At 41.0% G+C, this 20,130-nt stretch overlaps 1 protein-coding gene across 2 annotated transcripts in view; it reads left to right on the plus strand.

Annotated features, from left to right (window-relative positions):
• The window catches only part of FDFT1 (farnesyl-diphosphate farnesyltransferase 1), a 31,460-nt gene that overhangs the window by 5,678 nt on the left and 5,652 nt on the right, over positions 1 to 20,130 (plus strand). Inside the window, exons 2-6 of one of the 2 annotated variants that reach the window (XM_008150766.3) lie at positions 5,935 to 6,032; positions 6,805 to 6,988; positions 9,870 to 9,998; positions 13,201 to 13,392; positions 18,539 to 18,715. In XM_008150766.3, the coding sequence (XP_008148988.1) occupies positions 5,935 to 6,032; positions 6,805 to 6,988; positions 9,870 to 9,998; positions 13,201 to 13,392; positions 18,539 to 18,715 (780 nt within the window). Of the gene's footprint in view, positions 1 to 5,632; positions 6,033 to 6,804; positions 6,989 to 9,869; positions 9,999 to 13,200; positions 13,393 to 18,538; positions 18,716 to 20,130 lie in introns of those variants that run through there. The other variant, XM_008150765.3, reaches the window with a different exon arrangement.

Raw genomic sequence — 20,130 nt, forward strand, 5'->3', positions numbered from 1 at the left:
ATTTCAACCACAACCCTAAAGGGATAGGCCTATTGATACTTAACATTCTATAGATTAGGAAATGGTAGCTTAAAGTAATTAAATAACTTGTTGGTCACACAGCTCCTAAGTGGTGGTTGCAGGATGCCAACTGAGGTGTGTCTGAAGACCACCCTGTTTCTAGTTTGGAGGCCACCTGGGTGGGATTGAGAGCGTAGGCTTTGACTGGTCCCACACAGCTGATCAGATGCCAGCATTTCACATGTGCTCCCAGCACATAGCAGGCACTTCACGATTCCCAGTTGCTTGCTTCCCTTTCCAATTCTGTTGTGTATTAGCTTTCTTGCTCCCTCTCTTCCTTCCTTTAACAAATATGTGGCTACCAGTTGTATGCCAGATATTGTTCTGGTGCTGGAGATAGCAATAGTGAACAAGATTGGTGAAGACCTTTGTTATGAAACTTAGATTCTAGTTAAAGAGAGAATGGGGAAAAAGCAAATATACAATATTTCAGATGGAGATAAAGACGATAAAGAAAAGTAATAAATAGGTCAAGGGATCTGAGAGTCTGAAATCAGGGGACACAATTTGTAGGGTTCATATTTGGGTCCAGAGAGTGGACTTATGTGTCTCATTTTCTTTATAAAATGAGATTATTGGGGAAAATGGTGGCATTGATTACCTATAGAGAGGAGAATGGGTGGCCGTGATAAAAGGGTAGGAGAAAAACTTTTCATAGTATCATCTTTAGAAATATATATGTGTGTGTATATATATATGTACATATATACATTTAACCCTTTGCACTCGCTTGCTTTTTTTCTCAATTCCTTTATTCTAATGCTAACCGGGTCGAGTCACACTCGACATCCGAGTGCAAAAGGTTAAAATATATTTTTATTTCAGAGAGGAAAGGAGAGGGAGAGATAGAAACATCAATGATGAGAGAGAATAATTGATTGGCTGCCTCCTGCACACCCCCTAACTGGGAATCCAGCCCACAACCCAGGCATGTGCCCTGACCTGGAATTGAACTCTCCTCCTGGTTCCAAGGTCGATCATCAACCATTGAGCCACACCAGCCAGACCCTGAAGTCTGGAAGAGTGTGGAGTGGGTTGGTAGCTGTTCATTCTCTGTGGGACTCTCTCTCAGCTTGAGACTGGAGCCCCAGTCCTGGGAGTTCAGTCTTGCACCTCTAGCCCACAGCACACGCTTCCTCTGAATGCCTTTCATCCCTGTTTGCTCTCATTTGGGAGTTCTTGGGAGTGCACTTAATCTCAGCCGTGGTAAACATCAGGAGGCTCTGGGGACAGGCAGCAGGAGCTTTAGCGTGGTTTCCTCCTCAAAGGAATCAGTCAGTGGACATTTTTAGTGACTAGGGTTTTCCATAGACTGTTTAAAAGTTGTAACTCCCTGTATCTTGGTAATTTTAGGAAATTTATTGTTATAGGGTGAGGTACTGAAACAGAGATGGGAGAAGGAAATAGGGATATTGACCTCGATCCCCTTTTGAGAGTGCAGGAGGTGTGTTGGAAAGGAGGTGTAGTGTGTTCTTTAAGAGTGTTGCTCTTCAGAACCAGTGCAACTGCACCATTGTCTTTATTGAAATTGAATTTAGACATCAGCCCCAAACCATTAGATATAGCAGAGGATTAAACATCTGGCAATGCAGAAGGGAATCATTGCAGCCTGATAACAGCAATTTACATGAAGAACTGGCATGGAGCTTAGTAAGTAGCTCTTTTTTTTTTTTTTCCATTTTTTTTTATTAAGGTATTATATGTATACATATCTTACCATTGCCACCCCCACCCCACTCCCATATATGCCCTCACCCCCCAGAGTTTTGCATCCGTTGGTTATGCTTATATGCATGCATACAAGTCCTTTGATTGATCTCTTATCTCCCCCACCTCTCCCTAACTTTCCCCCTGTAATTTTGACAGTCTTGTTTGATGCTTTACTGTCTCTGTATCTATCTTTTTGTTCAAGTTTATAATGTTCTTTATTACCCATAAATGAGTGAGATCATGTGGTATTTTTCTTTCATTGACTGGCTTATTTCACTTAACATAATGTTCTCCAATTCCATCCAGGTTTCTGCGTCTTTTTTTTTTTTTTTTAATATTCTCTTTTTAAATCATTTTTCACAGGTTATTTATTTTATTTATTACTATTGGCCTGGTGCACAAAATTTGTGCACATTAAAAGGGAATTAATTAGAGGAAATATTTTAATATTGCTATTTGCCCTTTTCTATAATAGAAGTGTCAGAGATGAAAGAAAATTAGTAAAATGTATATGAAAATCTTCCTCCTGTCAGAGTCTGGGGCACACACCACGGGACCCAGAGTCAAGTTTCGGCCTACCCACACGCGCCACGAAATCCCGTGAGACTAAGTCCCGGCCAGCCCCACCCCCCGTCAAGCCCCGCAGGGCGCAGCCTCAGGTCCCCTGGCCCCCGGCATGATAACCATTTGCATATTAGCTCTTTGTTATATAGGATTTTTAAAAATTGATTTCAGAGAGGAAGGGAGAGGGAGAGATAGATAGAAACATCAGTGATGAGAGAGAATCATTGTTTGGCTGCCTCCTGCACACCCCACATTGGGGATTGAGCCTGCAACCCAGGCATCTGCCCTTGGCTGGAATCGAAGCTGGGACGCTTCAATCCGCACGCCAACACTCTGTCCACTGAGCCAAACCGGCTAAGGCAGTAAGTAGCTCTTCTTCCTCTTCTTTTACTATGAAATCTTGGGAAGGAGTTGTGAATCGTTTTTAAATATTCTATGAATGTATTTATTTACTAATCAAACCTTCACTGTGTATTTGATTTTACTAAAATAAGATGCCCAGCCGAAACTGGTTTGGCTCAGTGGATAGAGCATCCGCCTTCGGACTGAAAGGTCCCAGGTTCGATTCCGGTCAAGGGCATGTACCTTGGTTGCGGGCACATCCCCAGTAGGAGTTGTGCAAGAGGCAGCTAATCCATGTTTCTCTCTCATCGATGTTTCTAACTCTCTATCCCTCTCCCTTCCGCTCTGTGAAAAATCAATAAAATATATTTAAAAAATAATAATAATAAAATAAAATAAGATGCCCAGTGTATATTTTTACTAATAATTGTGTTGCTAATCCTCACTGTTTTGTATCGTAAATCATCAAATGAGATACAAGATGCCATAATAAGCCAATTAATTAGGGAGGTGTCTCTTCCAAATCTCTGGGCCCTGACATAGAGGAAGTGTCTTGTATTTATACCTTTTGAGCTTCTTTGTCTGCAGATATTACAAAGGGCTCGGTGTGAGTTATTGTTACAGACAGTTGTAACCTTGAATGCATAATGAGTTTGTACTTGGCTTAAACCTTTGCACTCGCTTGCTTTTTTCTCGATTCCTTTATTCTAATGCTAACCGTGTCGAGTCACACTCGACATCCAAGTGCAAAAGGTTAAGAATATGGGAATTATTATCAGTACTAGAGGCCTGGTGCACGAAATTTGTTCATGGGGGGGAGGGGTGGTGTGTGTCCCTCAACCCAGCCTGCACCCTCTCCAATCTGGGACATCCCTTTCACAATCCAGGACTGCTGGCTCCCAACCACTCGCCTGCCTGCCTGCCTGATTGCCCCTAACTGCTTCTGCCTGCCAGCCTGATCACCCCCTAACCACTCCCCTGCCAGCCTGATCGATGCCTAACTGCTCCCCTACTGACCTGATTGCCCCCAACTGCCCTCCCCTGCAGGCCTGGGTCCCCCCCCAACTATCCTCCCCTGAATGCCTGGTTCCCCCCAACTGCCTTCCTCTGCTGGCCCGGTCACCCCTAACTGCCCTCCCCTGCAGGCCTGGTTCCTCCCAACTGCCCTCCCCTGCTGGCCATCTTGGCGGCGGCCATCTTGTGTGTTGGAGTGATGGTCAATTTGCATATTACCTCTTTATTATATAGAATTAGTCTATTACATTGGATGGCTAGCTTGCAAGGTCAGACAGTTAAGTTTATCTTTTTCTCTTATTTGAACTAAAAAAGTCATTTTACAGAATAACAGACTGTTTTAAAGTGAGAGAGTTTATAATGACAGAATTTACAGGACTAGGGACTAAGAATAGCAGAGTTTCAAACAGCAGTTTTTTATACAAGATGGAGGTTACTATGCTTCAACTGGAGGATATTTTTTTTTCATAGATTTTTAGAGTGGGAGGGAGGGAGAGAGAAAAACATCCATGTGAAAGAGGCACATTGAGGGAAGAAAAAAAAGAAAAGAAAAAAAAAAAAGAGAGACACATCGATTGGCTGCTTCCCTCTCCTGCAAGCGCCCTAGTGGGGGCCCACGTTCTAACCACTAACACCAGCCAGGGCTTTAATAATATTTTTTTATTGAACATGGCAATAAAATTAAATTCTCCTGGTTGTGTGATTTTTTTTTTAAAGCTCAACTCTTTAATAATATGCATTCATTTTAGGAAGTAATATACAAATAAGAACATAGTTGACCTAGATCCCACCAGGGTCTAGTGTTTAATGTTAACATTTCAAAGTGACTATAGGATATCCAGTGGATATGTGGATATGACATATGTATTTTTTAACCTCTCCTGTTGTTAGATACTTCAAATATTTTCCATTTCTCTTTTTAAAAGAGAGTGGGGGAGATTGTGGGCATGTAGGAATGTATGTGGGAACTCTACACTTTCAATTTTCCTATAATAATAAATACTCTAAAATATAATCTCTATGAAACAGACACTCATACACAGCAGTTCTTTCTTTCATGCTTGCATATCAGATTATGGTTTGTTGTGTTTTTGTTTTGTTTTGTTCTGGAAAAACAGTACTTGTTTTCCTTAAGAAAGAATAAAGTTCACGAAGCAGCTCGTTACAGTTCACTGATTTGAAAGGAAAAAGACGATTATACATCTTAAAAGGAATAACTAGTTTTCCAGAGACTAGTATACGATTACCAGGTGTTAAAGAAAAAACAACTGAACAAGTAGTTAAAGTGGTGAAAACAGATTTTATTTAAAAAAGCTGTTGCAATAGGGGAAAGAAACCTCAGTATAGAACTGGGCTCAATTCTGAATACAAGGAAAAGTGGACATTTATAGTCAAGGAGCGGGCAGAGTGGAAGGGTCGTTGGAGGGAAAATTTCTTTCCAAGAGGAAACAGCTGGGACAAGGGCTTTCTGGCACAACGACTTAATGGGATTCTTGCTGGGGGTTGGCGGGGAGGAGCCCGGTCAGACCAAGGCTGATCTGGTACCAGGTTTGGGAAGTTTGGCCAAAGCAGTTTAGCAGATTTTTGCAAAAGTTGGGAGATGCAAAGATAGACACTCGAGTGCAAATGTGGAGGATTCAAGGGAGTCTGACTAAAGTTTGCCCACGGAGAGATGCTGTCACGGAGGAAAAAGCAAGCTATTTAAAAGTGGGCTGTTTCGTTAGCAGCCTGTGGGTTCTGGGGAAAAGGGGAATGTGATGGAAAGGTTATAAGCAAGAGGCCGAGGGGCGTGGCCAGCCGTGGGGCGGGGCGGGATTCGCGCTTAGTGGGGGGGAGGGGGGAGGGGGGCGGGGCGTGCGGACGCCCACTCCCAGCTCGGCCAGCCCCCAGCCTATTGAGGTGCAGGGAGAGCCCGCCCCGCCCCGCCCCCTCGGTGGGCGCCTCCCAGCTCCGCTCGGGTCTATGGAGGGAAAACTTGGCGCAGGCTGCACAATTCTGATGGCCGCAACCGCCTGCGGCACCAAGGCCATGTCCCTCTTCAAGCGGACCTGGGTGCTGAGCCCCGCCGCGGCGCCTAAGGGCGCGGGCACCCCCTCGCGCTGTTGTCCCTGGCCTTCCAAGGACTGGACTCGGGGAGAGGGCGTCTGCGCTTGGCTACGGCGTCCAGCGGCTGCCGGCTTCCTGCCTCAGTCCCACTCTTGCTCCTCAACAACCGCTACCTCCGTGTGTCTTCTCTGCCCGCAGGACTCGCTCAGCAGCAGCTTGAAAACTTGTTACAAGTACCTGCATCAGACCAGTCGCAGTTTTGCAGCTGTTATCCAGGCGCTGGATGAAGAAATGCGGTGAGTGGCTCCTAGAGGGCTTGGAGTCATTACAAGCAACTTGTTGACATAGCCCCTAGCATTGCACTGTGTGCTCGTGGTTGGTTAATCTGTGCCACTTCAGTAAAGGAAATGTTCCCTGTCGAAATGCCCATGTGTTTATTTACTTTAGGCTGCCCTTCCAGGCACCTCGCCATCTAATACTGTTCCTGCACGCCCAGCTCTTTAAGGGAGGGGTGGGGGGAATGTTTATTAACCTTTCTTAGCCCTGGCCAGCGAACTTGTTTCTGAGCAGGCCATGCATTTTTCTTGGCTTCACTTAGGCTTCTCTATATTTCTAGTTTACTGGGTTAATTCTTTTCAAGTTGCCTCTGCAGATTACATCTATACATGAATTTAAACCAATTGCCTTTATGTTTGATAGTATTTATATTAAGAAGTTGTGTCTTTTGACTTTTTTATTATCTGAAAAATATTAGTTCCATCTAAACATTTGGTCTTTTGGCTTTTGTACAATTCTACATTAGTTAATCGTAACTCATTCTGGAAGTAGTAATGACATTCAGCTGGGAAGTTTATTTTATTTTATTTTTATAAATAAACTACAGAAGTCCATTGCTACCATCTAAGAAAAGAAAACTAAGATATCTCAAGTATGAAAGGCTGGATATTCTTTCAGAGTTCTGCAGGGTTAAGGGTTTAGAAAATGGCCTGCTATAAATGAGTTGTTATTTCAAAATAAATACCTTTGGAAGTTTGTTCCAATACATTAATAGTTCTTCCTTTTTTACAGCCATGCAGTATGCATATTTTATCTGGTTCTCCGAGCTCTGGACACTTTGGAAGATGACATGACCATCAGTATAGAAAAAAAAGTCCCACTGTTACACAACTTTCACTCTTACCTTTATGAACCTGATTGGCGATTCATGGAGAGCAAGGAGAAGGATCGACAAGTGCTGGAGGACTTCCCAACGGTAGTGGAATTACAGATCTCTTCTGCCTATGGTTATTTTATAATTGATGATGCAATGTCAGTAGCCTGCATACCTGTAGAGAACGGTTAAATAAGCAATCAGAGGGCAACGTAATATAATGTGATTGCTAAGCTAGACTGCCTGGGTTAGAGCCCCAACTCTCCCACTTACTTACTGGTGCTTAGTTACAAAGCCTCCTGGTCCTCACTTTTTAAAATCTGTAACAGAGAGATAATAATAGTACCTACTTCATAGTATTATGAAGATTAAAAGAGTTAATATCAATAAAGCTCTTAGAATGGTGTTAGCTATTGTTATTATTGGTAGAGTGTTTGGAAGTCCCATGTTTACTCCTGTGGAAAGATGCATTCGAGTTGCAGTGTCATAAAAGATGGATTCTCAAGCTAACCCACAAAATCTGTTCGCTATAATGCAGCCTACATATGTAGCGCTACTGACTGGGGTACTCTAAGCCTGATAGCATGGGCGTGCTGTTCAAGATGGGCAGCAGCTGTGGTGTAGGGAGCAGACTCGCAGCAGCTGAGGTGAGGATTGAGAAGCAGGAGATCCTCTGTGGCTTATAGCGCTGTGATGCTGCATAAGTTCCTTCTTGGTGTCTTCAGTTTTCTCATTTGTAACGTTAAAGCTACCAGGATTGAATAAGCTCATATGTCTAAAGTACTTAGAATAGTCCCTGCCACATACTGAGTATTCTGGAAATAATTAGGTGTTCGGTCCATTCTGTTGGAATAAAGTGAGTTATAATTAAAACTTGAGCTTTAGGAAATCCCACAAGTTTATGTGATACATGGGACAAGGTCCTGCTTTTCTGGATTTGCATGTCTTATCACACAAATAAGTGATTTTCTCATATCTTACGAAGTTTTGATTTAGCAAAGTCTCATGTTCCCTAATAGCCCAAAGAAGCCCTTCTGTATGTACAGAGTTGCCAGAATTTTTGGGGAAGAATGATTCTTATGTGGCTCTTGCTGTTGAAAGAAATCTATATTCCTGAGTGGAGAGGGGAGGAATCCACCCATTACAAAAGAATGTTTGAGAAAGACTCCTTTGGAGCAAGGGCTGGTTCAGATTACTGAGATCATGTCTTCAGTGTCAAAGACAAAAGTACTATACAAAATTAGAAAAAAGTCTGAAGAATAATGAGAGTTGATACAGTGCAATACAATATAAAAGAAGAAGAAAGGAAAAGAATCTGAAAAATAAATAGGTGAGGAATTAGAGCTCACACCTTTCTCTGTTATACTAGTGGGCTTTCCTAATATCCTTTCTTCATGCACTTGGGATCACCCCAAGGACCTGCGAATCTGTATGCGAATCTGTAGTAGTTGTGAAACAGAATCACCCAGAGGGGTAAAATAAATAAATAAATAAATAAATAAATAAATAAATAGGTCCTGGCATAACTTGTTAATATTAGAGAATATGTGAAATGGGCTCGGAGTCTGGAGCGAGTCAGCAATGCTTTCTCCTTCCCTCAAGTTTCTGGGAAAACACAAAGCTCTTCATTGCCACTCTTTCCTAGATATTTTTGTTTTCATTTATGGAATGTATAATTATGTAACAAGTACCAAAGAGTTGTTGGAGGGGATGGCTCAAATTCAGCAGTGAAATGTTTATTTTGGAGTGTTTGTTTTTAAGTCTGAGCTGCTGCTCCTCCCCCACCCCACTGGCCTTTCTCTCTTATAAATAGAACTGGCCTGGCCAAGGATCTGTTGAAAGAACCGGTCTTAGGGAGATTCAGGGATCCAAATAACCTTTGGTAGACTTGCTCATTTGTTTCAGTCCACAACAGGAATTGCCTTTGGTTTTGCTTGGAACAGCTGTTCTGGAAAGAAAGTTCTGGAGAGAGTGGGTTGATTCTTATGGAGTTGGGGCGGGGGGGGGGGGGGGGGGGGGCGCGGTTAACAGTTGATGTTCATATAGTAATCCTAAAGTATCTTAGGCTTCTGAATCCCTTTGGTGCCCAGGTCCTTAAATTGAGGAGTTTCCTGGGGAAGTTTTTCTAACCTTTCTGTAAACACAGACCAGGTATTTCTCACTTTTGATGCAGATTGAAGTAATTTATAAACACTTCTTTTAACTTAAGGTATTTATGCAGTAGCAATGAATTTTAAAAACATCAAGAGTACTTTTCTACATAAGAGCTTGGGCTATGGAAAAAAATGTTGGGTAGCATGTCTCAGAATGAACTAAATTGAGTTGTGTAAAAGTTAAAAAGTGTGGCCTTATAGAGGAGGAGACACTAGCTTTGAGGTACAAATTTGGAACTGATGATAGAATATGATTGGCTGATCACTGGAATATAAACTCTGCAGGATAGGAGTTTCCGGTCATTTCTGGCTGGTTGTCCCCTGTCTAGACAGCGCTTATTACATAGGAAGTACTAAATACATTACCACAAATGAATCTTCACTATTATGAGGTTTGTCTGAAATGAGGCATTATTCCTAAAATTACATTTATGCTCAGTTTTATGTTGAAGTATTTCATTGATTAAATATTAGAAAGATGAGTGTATAGTGAGACTATGAATCTTCTTTTGAGTCTAGAAACTAGCATTTTAGACCCTTCTATTTTAATACTTTTTAACCCTTTGCACTCGCTTTTTTCTCGATTCCTTTATTCTAATGCTAACCGTATCGAGTCACACTCGACATCCGAGTGCAAAAGGTTAAATTTGCTGAGTTTGTTATTCAATATGTAGAAATGTTGATGTTAGGCATAATCTAGATGTTAGGCTTATAGATGAATCATTTGGGTGCCTTTATAAGTTTATTATTGCTTTGCTTTATGATCTTTAGGTACCATGTTGGTTCCCATTGTAAATATGTATTTTCTGTTTTTCATATCTCCCTTTCAGATCTCCCTCGAGTTTAGAAATCTGGCTGTGAAATATCAAACAGTGATTGTCGAAATTTGCCGGAAAATGGGATTTGGGATGGCGGAGTTTTTGGATAAGCATGTGACTTCTGAAGAGGAGTGGGACAAGGTTAGTGTCCCTATAAAGCGGTGTTGGGGACATAAGACAGAGCTGGCAGTCCTCATCATGAAGTTTAGAAGGAGAAAGTGGTCCACTAGTTCCAGGTTTTCTGGTTTTACAATCCATCAGTTTATTTTATAATTTAAAAAAATAAATTTTACTTATTGATAATTAGTAAGAGAGGGAGAGAGAGAGAGAGAGAGAGAGAGAGAGAGAGATTTGTTTGTTGTTCCACTTATTTATGTACTAGAGGCCCGGTTCATAGATTTGTGCACTGGTGGGGTCCCTCGGCCTGGCCTGTGCTGCACCCTCTCACAATCAGGACCCATCAAGGGATGTTGGAGAGCCTGTTTCAGCCAGATCCCACAAGCCAGGCCGAGGGACCCCACCGGTGCACAAATGCATGCACTGGGTCTCTAGTATGCATATAAGATCTTAGGTTAATCTCTTCTCACCCTCCCTCCTCCCTCCCCTCTGAGATTCATCAGTCTGTTCCATGCTTCCATGCCTGTGGTTTCCCCTCTTGCGTTGAGCGTCTGTCCCCTCGTGGTCAGTGCATGTCATCGCTACCAGCTGGTCAGCGGGTTGGCTGGTCACTTAGGCTTTTATATATATTCCTTGGTTGATTTCTGTATGTGCCCTGACTGGGCATTGAACCCACAATCTTGGGGCATCAGGACAAGGCTCTAACCGGTCTCAGCAACTAAGCAACCCGGCCAGGGCTGAAACTCATCTGTTTAGCTTGACAGTCTCATCATAAACACTTACTAAGGGCTTATAGTTTTAATACTTGAAATAATTCATGCTATAGAGAGTTTACCATTAAATTAGGCCAAAGTAGATATAACTTATCCCAGAGATACAGACATTAAGCTTATAAAATCGTCTCTGACTTGCTGTGAAATTTTAGGTAAATGGCCAGATTACTTCATATAGTATAGAGATTCAGATCTTAAAAATGTATTTTTTTGTTATTTTCTTCTTTCCATTATGGACTGTGAGTGTGTGTGTGTGTGTGTGTGTGTGTGTGTGTGTGTGTGTGTGTGTATCTTAGTATCTGAGCCATTTCAAGTTCCATCTTAATACAAGATTACTTGTAAACTGTTAGTTTATGTATGTTTCCTTAGAAATAAAAGTAGTTCATGAAAATTTACAGGTATTAACTTTGGCTTATAGATGCTAAGGGGTGAGCACCTCTCTAGTACTTCTTTCCCATCATCTCCTTACAGAAATAAGACTATATGAGATGTTCCAGGTTTCTTGACATCCCCCAATTTGTATTGTGGTTATAAGCAAATATGTGTGGGAATGGCTTTTCTTCCTGATGCTCAGCTGTGAAGGATGTTGACCAGGGTAGGAGTTAGGGGCTGGGAGAGTGCTTACCTAGACAAAGTGACCTAATTGACTATGGGGACTAAACTAAATATCAAAACACAAGGTAGGAGGAAGGAGGCTTGCCCATTGTTCATGGAGTGGTGCTTGTGAGACTTAATTCGACACCCCAGTGGAAGCAAAGAGGTTTCAAACATCTAAACTGTGTACATATTTTGTATCTTTAATAGTGCTTAGATTAGGAGCACAAATAGATGCTGCTACATATTCATTGAGTGAGTGCAAGTCCAAGGTCTGGCATCTTAATTTTCAAGCTTCAGAACTTGATGGCAACATCTTTGAAACTGCTGGTCGATGCTTCCCAAGTTAGCAAGCGTTTAATTGCTGCTGGAATATCAGTTTATGAATTTAAAGTTAACGCTAAAACTCCTGGCCAAGAATCAGCACTGGTTATCTGCACAGTAACTTCCTTTTCTGCTGTGCAGATCTGTCAGGAAACTGAATTATAGGTTGTTAAATAGAAGTTCTGATCAGATAAAATGGAGTACTTTAAAAGGATTTTATTTTTTCCTTCAATTTTGGAGAACGATGAATACTTCCATTCTAGGAGTATTTTTTTCTAAAGAACTATTATCTTAAAATAAAATATACTTCTCCTTGGACAGCACTATGCATGTACTAATGTTTTTAATTTCTAGTAATTCTTTTAAATTTTTTTGTAGTTGCCCACAGCTCATTTCTGGCTCTCTAATTCCTGCACATCTTTACTCTTTCCAGAGTCTTCCTCTCCTGGAACATATTTCAAGTGCTTTCTCCTTGTCATCTCAATGGGTCCTTGACTAATAACTGGCTTTGTATTACTTTCAACCAGAGATACTTTACTCTTTGCAAACTCTCTCCAGAGGGTCCTTCTTTAACTGCTCTTCACTCTGATTGTCTAGTGGACATGCATTTTAGAAAAGCATTGCATTAAGTTGCTTTGGAGAATACTCTTCAGGGGAGGATAGCTTTGACAAACCACTTTTATGGGTAAATAATTTGATAATTATTAGCTTACTAAGACCCCTTTAGAGAATAGCAGTTTTAGGAAAATTGTTAAGCCTGCCTCTTAAGCCACTACTTGGCTTTGAATCCTTGGCCTCTGCCTTCCCAGATGTGTGGTTTTAACTTCCCAGATGAGTGATCTTGGGCAAGTTAACCAACTTCTTTGCCTCAGTTTCCACTGTAAAAGTGATAATAGTATGTACTGCATACAGTGTTTGTGAGGATTGTATATACAGGATGGGGCAAAAGGAGGTCTACAGTTGTTTGTATGGAAATAATATAATAATTAATAAATAATACTTTGTGTTTTGAGTATTCATAACAGTAAACCTATTTTGCCCCACCCTGTACAGAGTGCTTAAAACAGTTTAAGAACATCCTGGTACTACTTTGTTTTTCTGTATAATGAGGATTTTGAGATACTGCATAATCTTGAAATGCCTTCAAAATTAGACTCCATATTCAAGTTTCTATTAGAATATATTTTATTCCCTCATTGCCTTCACTCCCACTTTTGGATATAAAAAGTTTACTAGTTTATTTTTTAAATAACCTTTTATTCTAGAAATATAGAAAATGCAAGTAATAAAAAAGAAAATGCCAGCCAGAGGTTACTTTTGTTAAATCTTTTGTGCACATCCTTCTTGGATGTTTTCTAGTCCTTACATGTACATGGTGTATATTTGTTGTTGTTGTTGTTTTTGTTTTTTTTTTAATCAAAATGAGATCTTATTCATTCTGTTTGGAGCCTCTACTTTTGTAGCTAATGATCTCTAGTATTTTCATTTTAGTAAAAAATTTATTATTAAAGTACTTTAAAACTAATCTTTTACAGTACTGTCACTATGTTGCCGGGCTGGTGGGAATTGGCCTTTCTCGTCTGTTCTCGGCCTCAGAATTAGAAGACCCCTTAGTTGGTGAAGATACAGAGTGTGCCAACTCCATGGGCCTGTTTCTGCAGAAAACAAACATCATTCGTGATTATCTGGAAGATCAGCAAGAAGGAAGAGAGTTCTGGCCTCAAGAGGTAACAAATTCAGGGGACTTGGGGGAAAATAATTTAAAACACTTTCTGAAAACAAATCCCATTAAACCCTTTTGGTTGCAAGTGACAGAAATGCAAATCAAAGTACCTTAAGCAACATAAGAGAATGTATAAAGTAGGTTAAGATTTAGTTTGCTTCTTGTAGATAGATTGGCTGAATCCAGGGGTTCAGACTATGTAATCAGGCTCTGTGCCCTTTCTCTTGGCAGGCATTCTCCAAGTGGTGGCTATAAACAACCCATGACTCATGACCTACTAGCTTAAAAAAAGTTCTTAGGAAGGTCTGATTCACAGGGCATGGTTCCCTCAATCAGTTACTAGAACCAGAGGGCTGAGAACTCTGTCCAGACCTAGATTATATCTTCCCAACACACACAGAATGGATTCCTGCCCGCCTCCACCCCCCTAAGCAAGAAGGATTCTAGAGCAAGAAGAGGGAAAGATGGACACAGATAGTAGGGTGCTGAAGGCGGGGGGTGGGGGTAGAATGGAAGGGGTCAGTGGGGGAGTAGAGGGGGACATTTGTAATACTTTCAACAATAAAGATTTATTTAAAAAAATAGAGGGAAAGTATGCTAGATAGGTTAAAAACTACAGATGCTCTTTTAACAGACAAGAGTTGATCTTTAACAATTAAAAAATAGACAGGAAAAGGAAAGGCTTTGAAAAATTGATTTTTATTCAGAAGGAAAGCTAGAAAATCTTACAACTATTTGCTGATTTTATTCCAGCATTTACCTTTTGCTTTCCATAAAGTAGTTTTTGTTTTTGTTATTTTTTAAATTTTATTTTTCAATTATAGTTTACATTCAATTTTTTATTTTTATATATTTTTTAAATATATATTTCTTTATTGATTTCAGAGAGGAAGGGAGAAGGAGAGAGAGATAGAAACATCAATGATGAGAGAGAATCATTGATCAGCTGCCTCCTGCACACCCCCTACTGGGGATCGAGCCCGCAACCCAGCCATGTGTCCTTGGCCGGAATCGAACCTGGGACCCTTCAGTCCGAAGGCTGATGCTCTATCCACTGAGCCAAGCTGGCCAGGGCTACATTCAATTTTTTAAAATACATTTTTATTGATTTCAGAGAGGAAGGGAGAGGAAGAGAGAGAGAGAAATATCAATAATGAGAGAGAAGCATTAATCGGCTGCCTCCTGCACGCCCCCTACTGGGGATCGAGCTTGCAACCTGGGCATGTACCCTTGACCAGAATTGAACCCGGGACCTTCAGTCCTTAGACTGACGCCAAACCACTGAGCCAAACTGGTTAGGGCTACATTCAACTTTATTTTGTAATAGTTTCAGGTGTACAGCATAATGGTTAAATAATCATACTTTACAAAGTGGGCCCCCATTATTTCAATACACATCTGGCACTATACATAGTTATTACAATATTATTGACTATATTCCCTATGGTGTACTTTAAATCTCCATTACTGTTTTGTTACTACCAATTTGTACTTCTTAATCTCTTCACCCAGTCTTCCAACCTTCCTTCCCTCTGGCAACATTAATCTGATCTCTGTATCTATGCGTCTGTAAAACCAAGTGCTTTTAAAGTGAAAAAGGCAGGTGTCAAAGTGGGAAAATATTTGCAACTTAAATTGCAAATAAAGGGTTAATATTCCTAATATTTTTTAAAAACTGCTAAGAGTTAAGAATAATTCCAAGTGTCCTGTAGAAAAATGGGCAAAGAGATAAGAACAGATAGCTCACAGAGAGAAAGATACAAATGATCCTTAAACATTTGAGATGATGATCCATCCTACCCTTAAGAGAAAAATTCACATTAAACCTACCCTAAACTCAGACATTATAGGTTTTCAAGCTTCCCAGGTGACTCTAATATGCAGCCAGGGTTGAGAAATAGCTCTTGAGCACCCCTTCTTTGAAACCATGGCTCAGAGAAGGGAAAAGGGTCCTGAGGACCGTCAGTGAGTTAGTGGTTGCCTGGAAGGGACTCAGTGTGCTGAGTCAGCCCAGTACCTACCCAGCATACCACACTGCTTCTCAGAGGAGCACAGCTTTGCAGTCCTGCATACATTTTGCCTCCCTCTTCTGTAAAATAGAAACACAAAGAACTACAGGTGACCCTTGAACAACATGGGTTTGGACTGCATAGGTCTGAGTATATGCTGATGTTTTTTCAATAAATATATGGTCAGTCCTCCGTATTCTTGGATTTCTCCAGCATTCCACGATTCAACCAACAGTATTTTCAATCTGCGTTTGAGAATCTGTGTATGTGGAGGGCTGAGTGTATGCATTATTCTGTACCATTTTATACAAGGGACTTGAGCATCTTTAAATTTTGGTATCCACTGGGGTCCTGGAATCAATCCCTGTGGATACCAAGGGATGACTGTATTTCAATTTTGGGGGAGTCAAAAGTTATATGTGGATTTTCAACCAAGTATGATTATTGACAACAACTGAAAACTTACATACGCTAGCCTAATGCCCTGTTTTTTATGGTTGTATTTGTACCTAAACTGTCAGATCAGATAGCCATTACCTACTATATCTCCTTTCCCTCACTTATTTAGTCTTAGCTTTATGCTCACCATCCGTCTTTATGTTGGTGTCTAATCATTTTGGTTTACCAGAGCTTGTGCTTGGGTAGACAGGAAAGACCCAACAGAACAAAATTCCCTATGTTTATACGTATTGGTCACGTGTCCTTTATATTTGAAGGTCAGTTTCTCTGGATGTAAAGCCTTGAGCTTACATTTTTTAGTATCCTAAATCTGTTACTCTAGTTTTCTTCTGCTTTAAAGAAGCAGATTTTTCAGCTGGCTGTAGAAAAATCTAAGGATAACTTGATTTTCTTTTCCTTATAAATTCATGGATTCTTTCTCTTTTTCCTCGGTGGTCACTATCTAGATCCATTATTATTGCACATGCCAAGTGGTACCATCTTAATTCTATCATGCTTTCTGCATTTACTAGCTGGAATTTTAAATTTTGCAAAAATGGTGATCATGATGGAAGCTTAGTGTTTAGATTTTTCCAAATTTTCACAAAAAATTATGAAAGCAACTCGACAAAAAACCCAGAATCTAGCCCAAGGATAACATGTTCAAAAGCACTAAGTAATACAGCATCCCCAGGAACTCCAAGTGGGTACAAAAAAAAAATACCAACACCACAGACAAAACCTGTCCTGCCACCTGCACAGGAGAGAGCAAGGGTTGGCTGCATGGTGTCTAACATTTGAAAGCAGGGGAGGCCACAGAAGAGCTGGTAAGTTGAGACAGTGGGATAATTTGAACAGTAGAAATTTTGTTTATTTTTTTCCATATATATTTTTATTGATTTCAGAGAAGGGAGAGAGAGATAGAAACATCAATGATGAGAAAGAATCATTGATTGGCTGCCTCCTGTACACCCTAGGAATCAAACTGGTGGTCTCTTGGTTCATAGGTTAATGTTCAACCACTGAGCCACACCAGCTGGGCCAGATATCTTGCATTTTGTATTGAGTATTTATTGTTAATTTGTAGGTGTGATAAGATGTGTACAGGAAAGGTTCCTAGTCTTTTAGAAATTCATAATAAAATAATTGTGGATGAATTGATATATCTGGGCTTTAATTTAAAATAATCCTGGGGCTGGGGTAGGGGAACAAGTTTGGCCAGGGGTCAATAATTGCTGAACTTGGTAAATGGAGACGTAGAACCTATTTTCTCCAGTACCATCAATCTTAGTGGGTTTAGATGCAGGTTAAGAATGGATAACACTTTTGACTTTCCATAGAATTTCTGTCTTTTTAGGCCTAATCATTGATTTTGGGGAGTGTGTTCTTTAGGAAGCTTGAAAATCCTATAGAATAAAAGGCTAATATGCAAATTGTCCCCTTGGGAGTTCGACCACTCTCTATGACCTGTGCTGACCACCAGGGGGCATCGCCAAACGAAGGAAGGCCCTGGCCGGCAGCTGGGGAAAGGCTCCAATCAATCGTCGGCTAGGCCTAGGGACCCTACCCATGCAAGAATTTCGTGTTCCGGGCTTCTAGTTACCAATAAAAGTGAGTTATTTGCTGGCTTCAGAGAATCCTCTAAATAACATTATTAAAAACTAGAGGCCTGGTGCACAAAATTTGCACAGGTAGGGTTCCTAGGCCTGGCCAGCTATCAGGGCCAATCTGTGGTGAGACCAGCAGGGTGATGGGGGGAAAGGGGCGGTCCCGCTGGCACCCACCTTGGCTGACCTGGGGCCTGCGGGCTGGGGGCAGCGTCTGCCCCCTGGTGGTCAGTGCGTGTCATAGTGGCCAGTCGTTCTGCAGTTCGATCGATTTGCATATTAGGCTCTTATTATATAGTATTATCAAGCAAATCCCAAATTGACGTTATTTAACTTTTTCAGAAAAAAATGTTTTATTGATTTTAAAGAGAGAGAAAGGGAGAGGGAAAAAGAGACAGAAACATCAATGCATCAACATCAATCAGCTGCCTCCTGCATGCCCCTTTTGGGGATTGAGCCCACAATCTCGGCATGTGCCCTGCCAGAAATCAAACTGGCAACCTCTTGGTCCATGGGATGACATTCAATCACTGAGCCACACTGGACAGGCTGTTATTTCACTTTCAAGTTACTAAGATCCAAGGAGGTGTAATGTTCTTAGAGTAGAGACCCAGCTCTTTTCCCCACATATGCTTGTTCAGTAGCATTCTTATCAGAATTGGGAATGTAGTGTTAAACATTAATTATTTTGAGGCCTGGCAGTCTTGAGAATGTTTAGCTTGTACCATTGTAGCTGATTTTGTATGTATCTGGTTATTTTTTCAGGAATAGACGAATGCCTTCTGGATAACAGGAGGCCTCTTTAGTCTGAGGCCATCAAAGTATTGCTTAGTACATGCTGTACTAATTGTCCCAAAGGGACACTTTCCCAAGTACTTTATGTTCTCTTAGGTTGTGATTAGTCCTTGACTTGTAGTTATAAATAGCCATTGGGTGTAGCTTAAAACAGACTAAATCTTGGTGAAAGATGAGGCAGCAGCTAAAGAAGATTCAACTGTGTATCAATAGTTCTTATTCACAAAGATCCTTTCATATTGCTTGTACATTTTTCCTCTATGCACATCTTGATTTGTTTTTTATCTTTTTATCTGTCTAGGTTTGGAGCAAGTATGTTAAGAAGTTGGGTGATTTTGCTAAGCCGGAGAATATTGACTTGGCCGTACAGTGTCTGAATGAACTTATAACCAATGCTCTACACCACATTCCAGATGTCATCACCTACCTTTCCAGACTTAGAAACCAAAGTGTGTTTAACTTTTGCGCTATTCCTCAGGTACGGAATAGGGCTGTGCTTGTTGTATATGGGAAATAGAGGTTAAAGGGAGTGGGGTGGTGGTAGTGATGGGGGTGGGTAGAATGCATCTACTATTTTGGTCTGCTGTATTCAGGAATATGGTTCTTTAAAAAGATGACTCTAGTTTATTTTCTTTGGCTGGGAGGCAGTCAGTGTTTCAAAACACCTCACCTTGGCCTTACAACCATCATACTCAGCTAAGCCTCAAGGTAAAGTCTGCTCCTTCCCTAGATTTATGGGGAATGCTGAGTAGGTGAAGCTATTATCATGAAAAAGTCTTAATTAAGCACCTAAAATTTCCTGTCCTATTTTTAAGACTCAGGCTAACAGAAACTGATCCTATGGGTCTAGCCCCTTGATGTTGTAGGAGCTTACACTGAAAATGCCTTTACCAGCCCGGCATTGGTGTGGCTCAGTGGATTGAGCGTCATCCCATGGACCAAGAGATCTTGGGTTTGATTCCTGGTTCAGGGCACATGCCTGGATTTCAGGCTCCATCCAGTAGGGATGTGGGCGGGCAGGAGGCAGTCGATCAGTGTGTGTCTCATTGATGTTTCTCTCTCTCTCTCTCCCTTCTCCTTTCCTCTCTGAAATCAATTAAAAAAAAATGCCTTTACCAGTTTCATTTATTTTTTGTTTTATTTTTTTAATCCTCACCTGAGGATGTTTCTCCATTGATTTTCAGACAGAGGTGCGGAGGATCGGGAGGGAGGGGGAGAGAGAGAGAAAGACAGACAGACATCAATGTGAGATCAAGAGAGAGGGAGAGAGAAACATTGATGTGAGATCAATTGGTTTGCCTCCCGGGGCTCGCAAACGTGCCCTTGACTAGGAATGGAACCCACGACCCTCAGTCCACAGGCCAGGGCAGTTTCAGTTTTTAACTAAACTAAGTAAAGAAAGTTAGGGGGTTTAACTGATTTGGAAACTTGCTTTACTCTTGTTCTGATAGCCAATCTTGAATGGTTCTTGGAACTAAGACCTGTGTGCCTGATTTAGGTTTTCATTTATCCTAAAATTTACCTTTGAGCATGGGAAACTACCGTTGGTTTTCTTTTGTCTCCCTCCCCCCGCTATGATTTTTTTTATTTTAAATATATTTTATTGATTTTTTATAGAGAGGAAGGGAGAGGGATAGAGAGCTAGAAACATCGATGGGAGAGAAACATCGATCAGCTGCCTCCTGCACACCCCCTACTGGGGATGTGCCCGCAACCAAGGTACATGTTCCTGACCGGAATCGAACCCGGGACCCTTCAGTCCGCAGATTGACACTCTATCCACTGAGCCAAACTGGTTTCGGCCCGCTATGATATTTTTAAACGTATAATGATTATGTTCATTGTAGGAAAAATAGGACAAAAACAAAAGAGAAAAATCATATTAGATTTTTT

Source organism: Eptesicus fuscus, chromosome 6, assembly GCF_027574615.1.
Source record: "Eptesicus fuscus isolate TK198812 chromosome 6, DD_ASM_mEF_20220401, whole genome shotgun sequence".
In the NCBI taxonomy this organism is placed as follows: Eukaryota; Metazoa; Chordata; class Mammalia; order Chiroptera; family Vespertilionidae; genus Eptesicus; species Eptesicus fuscus.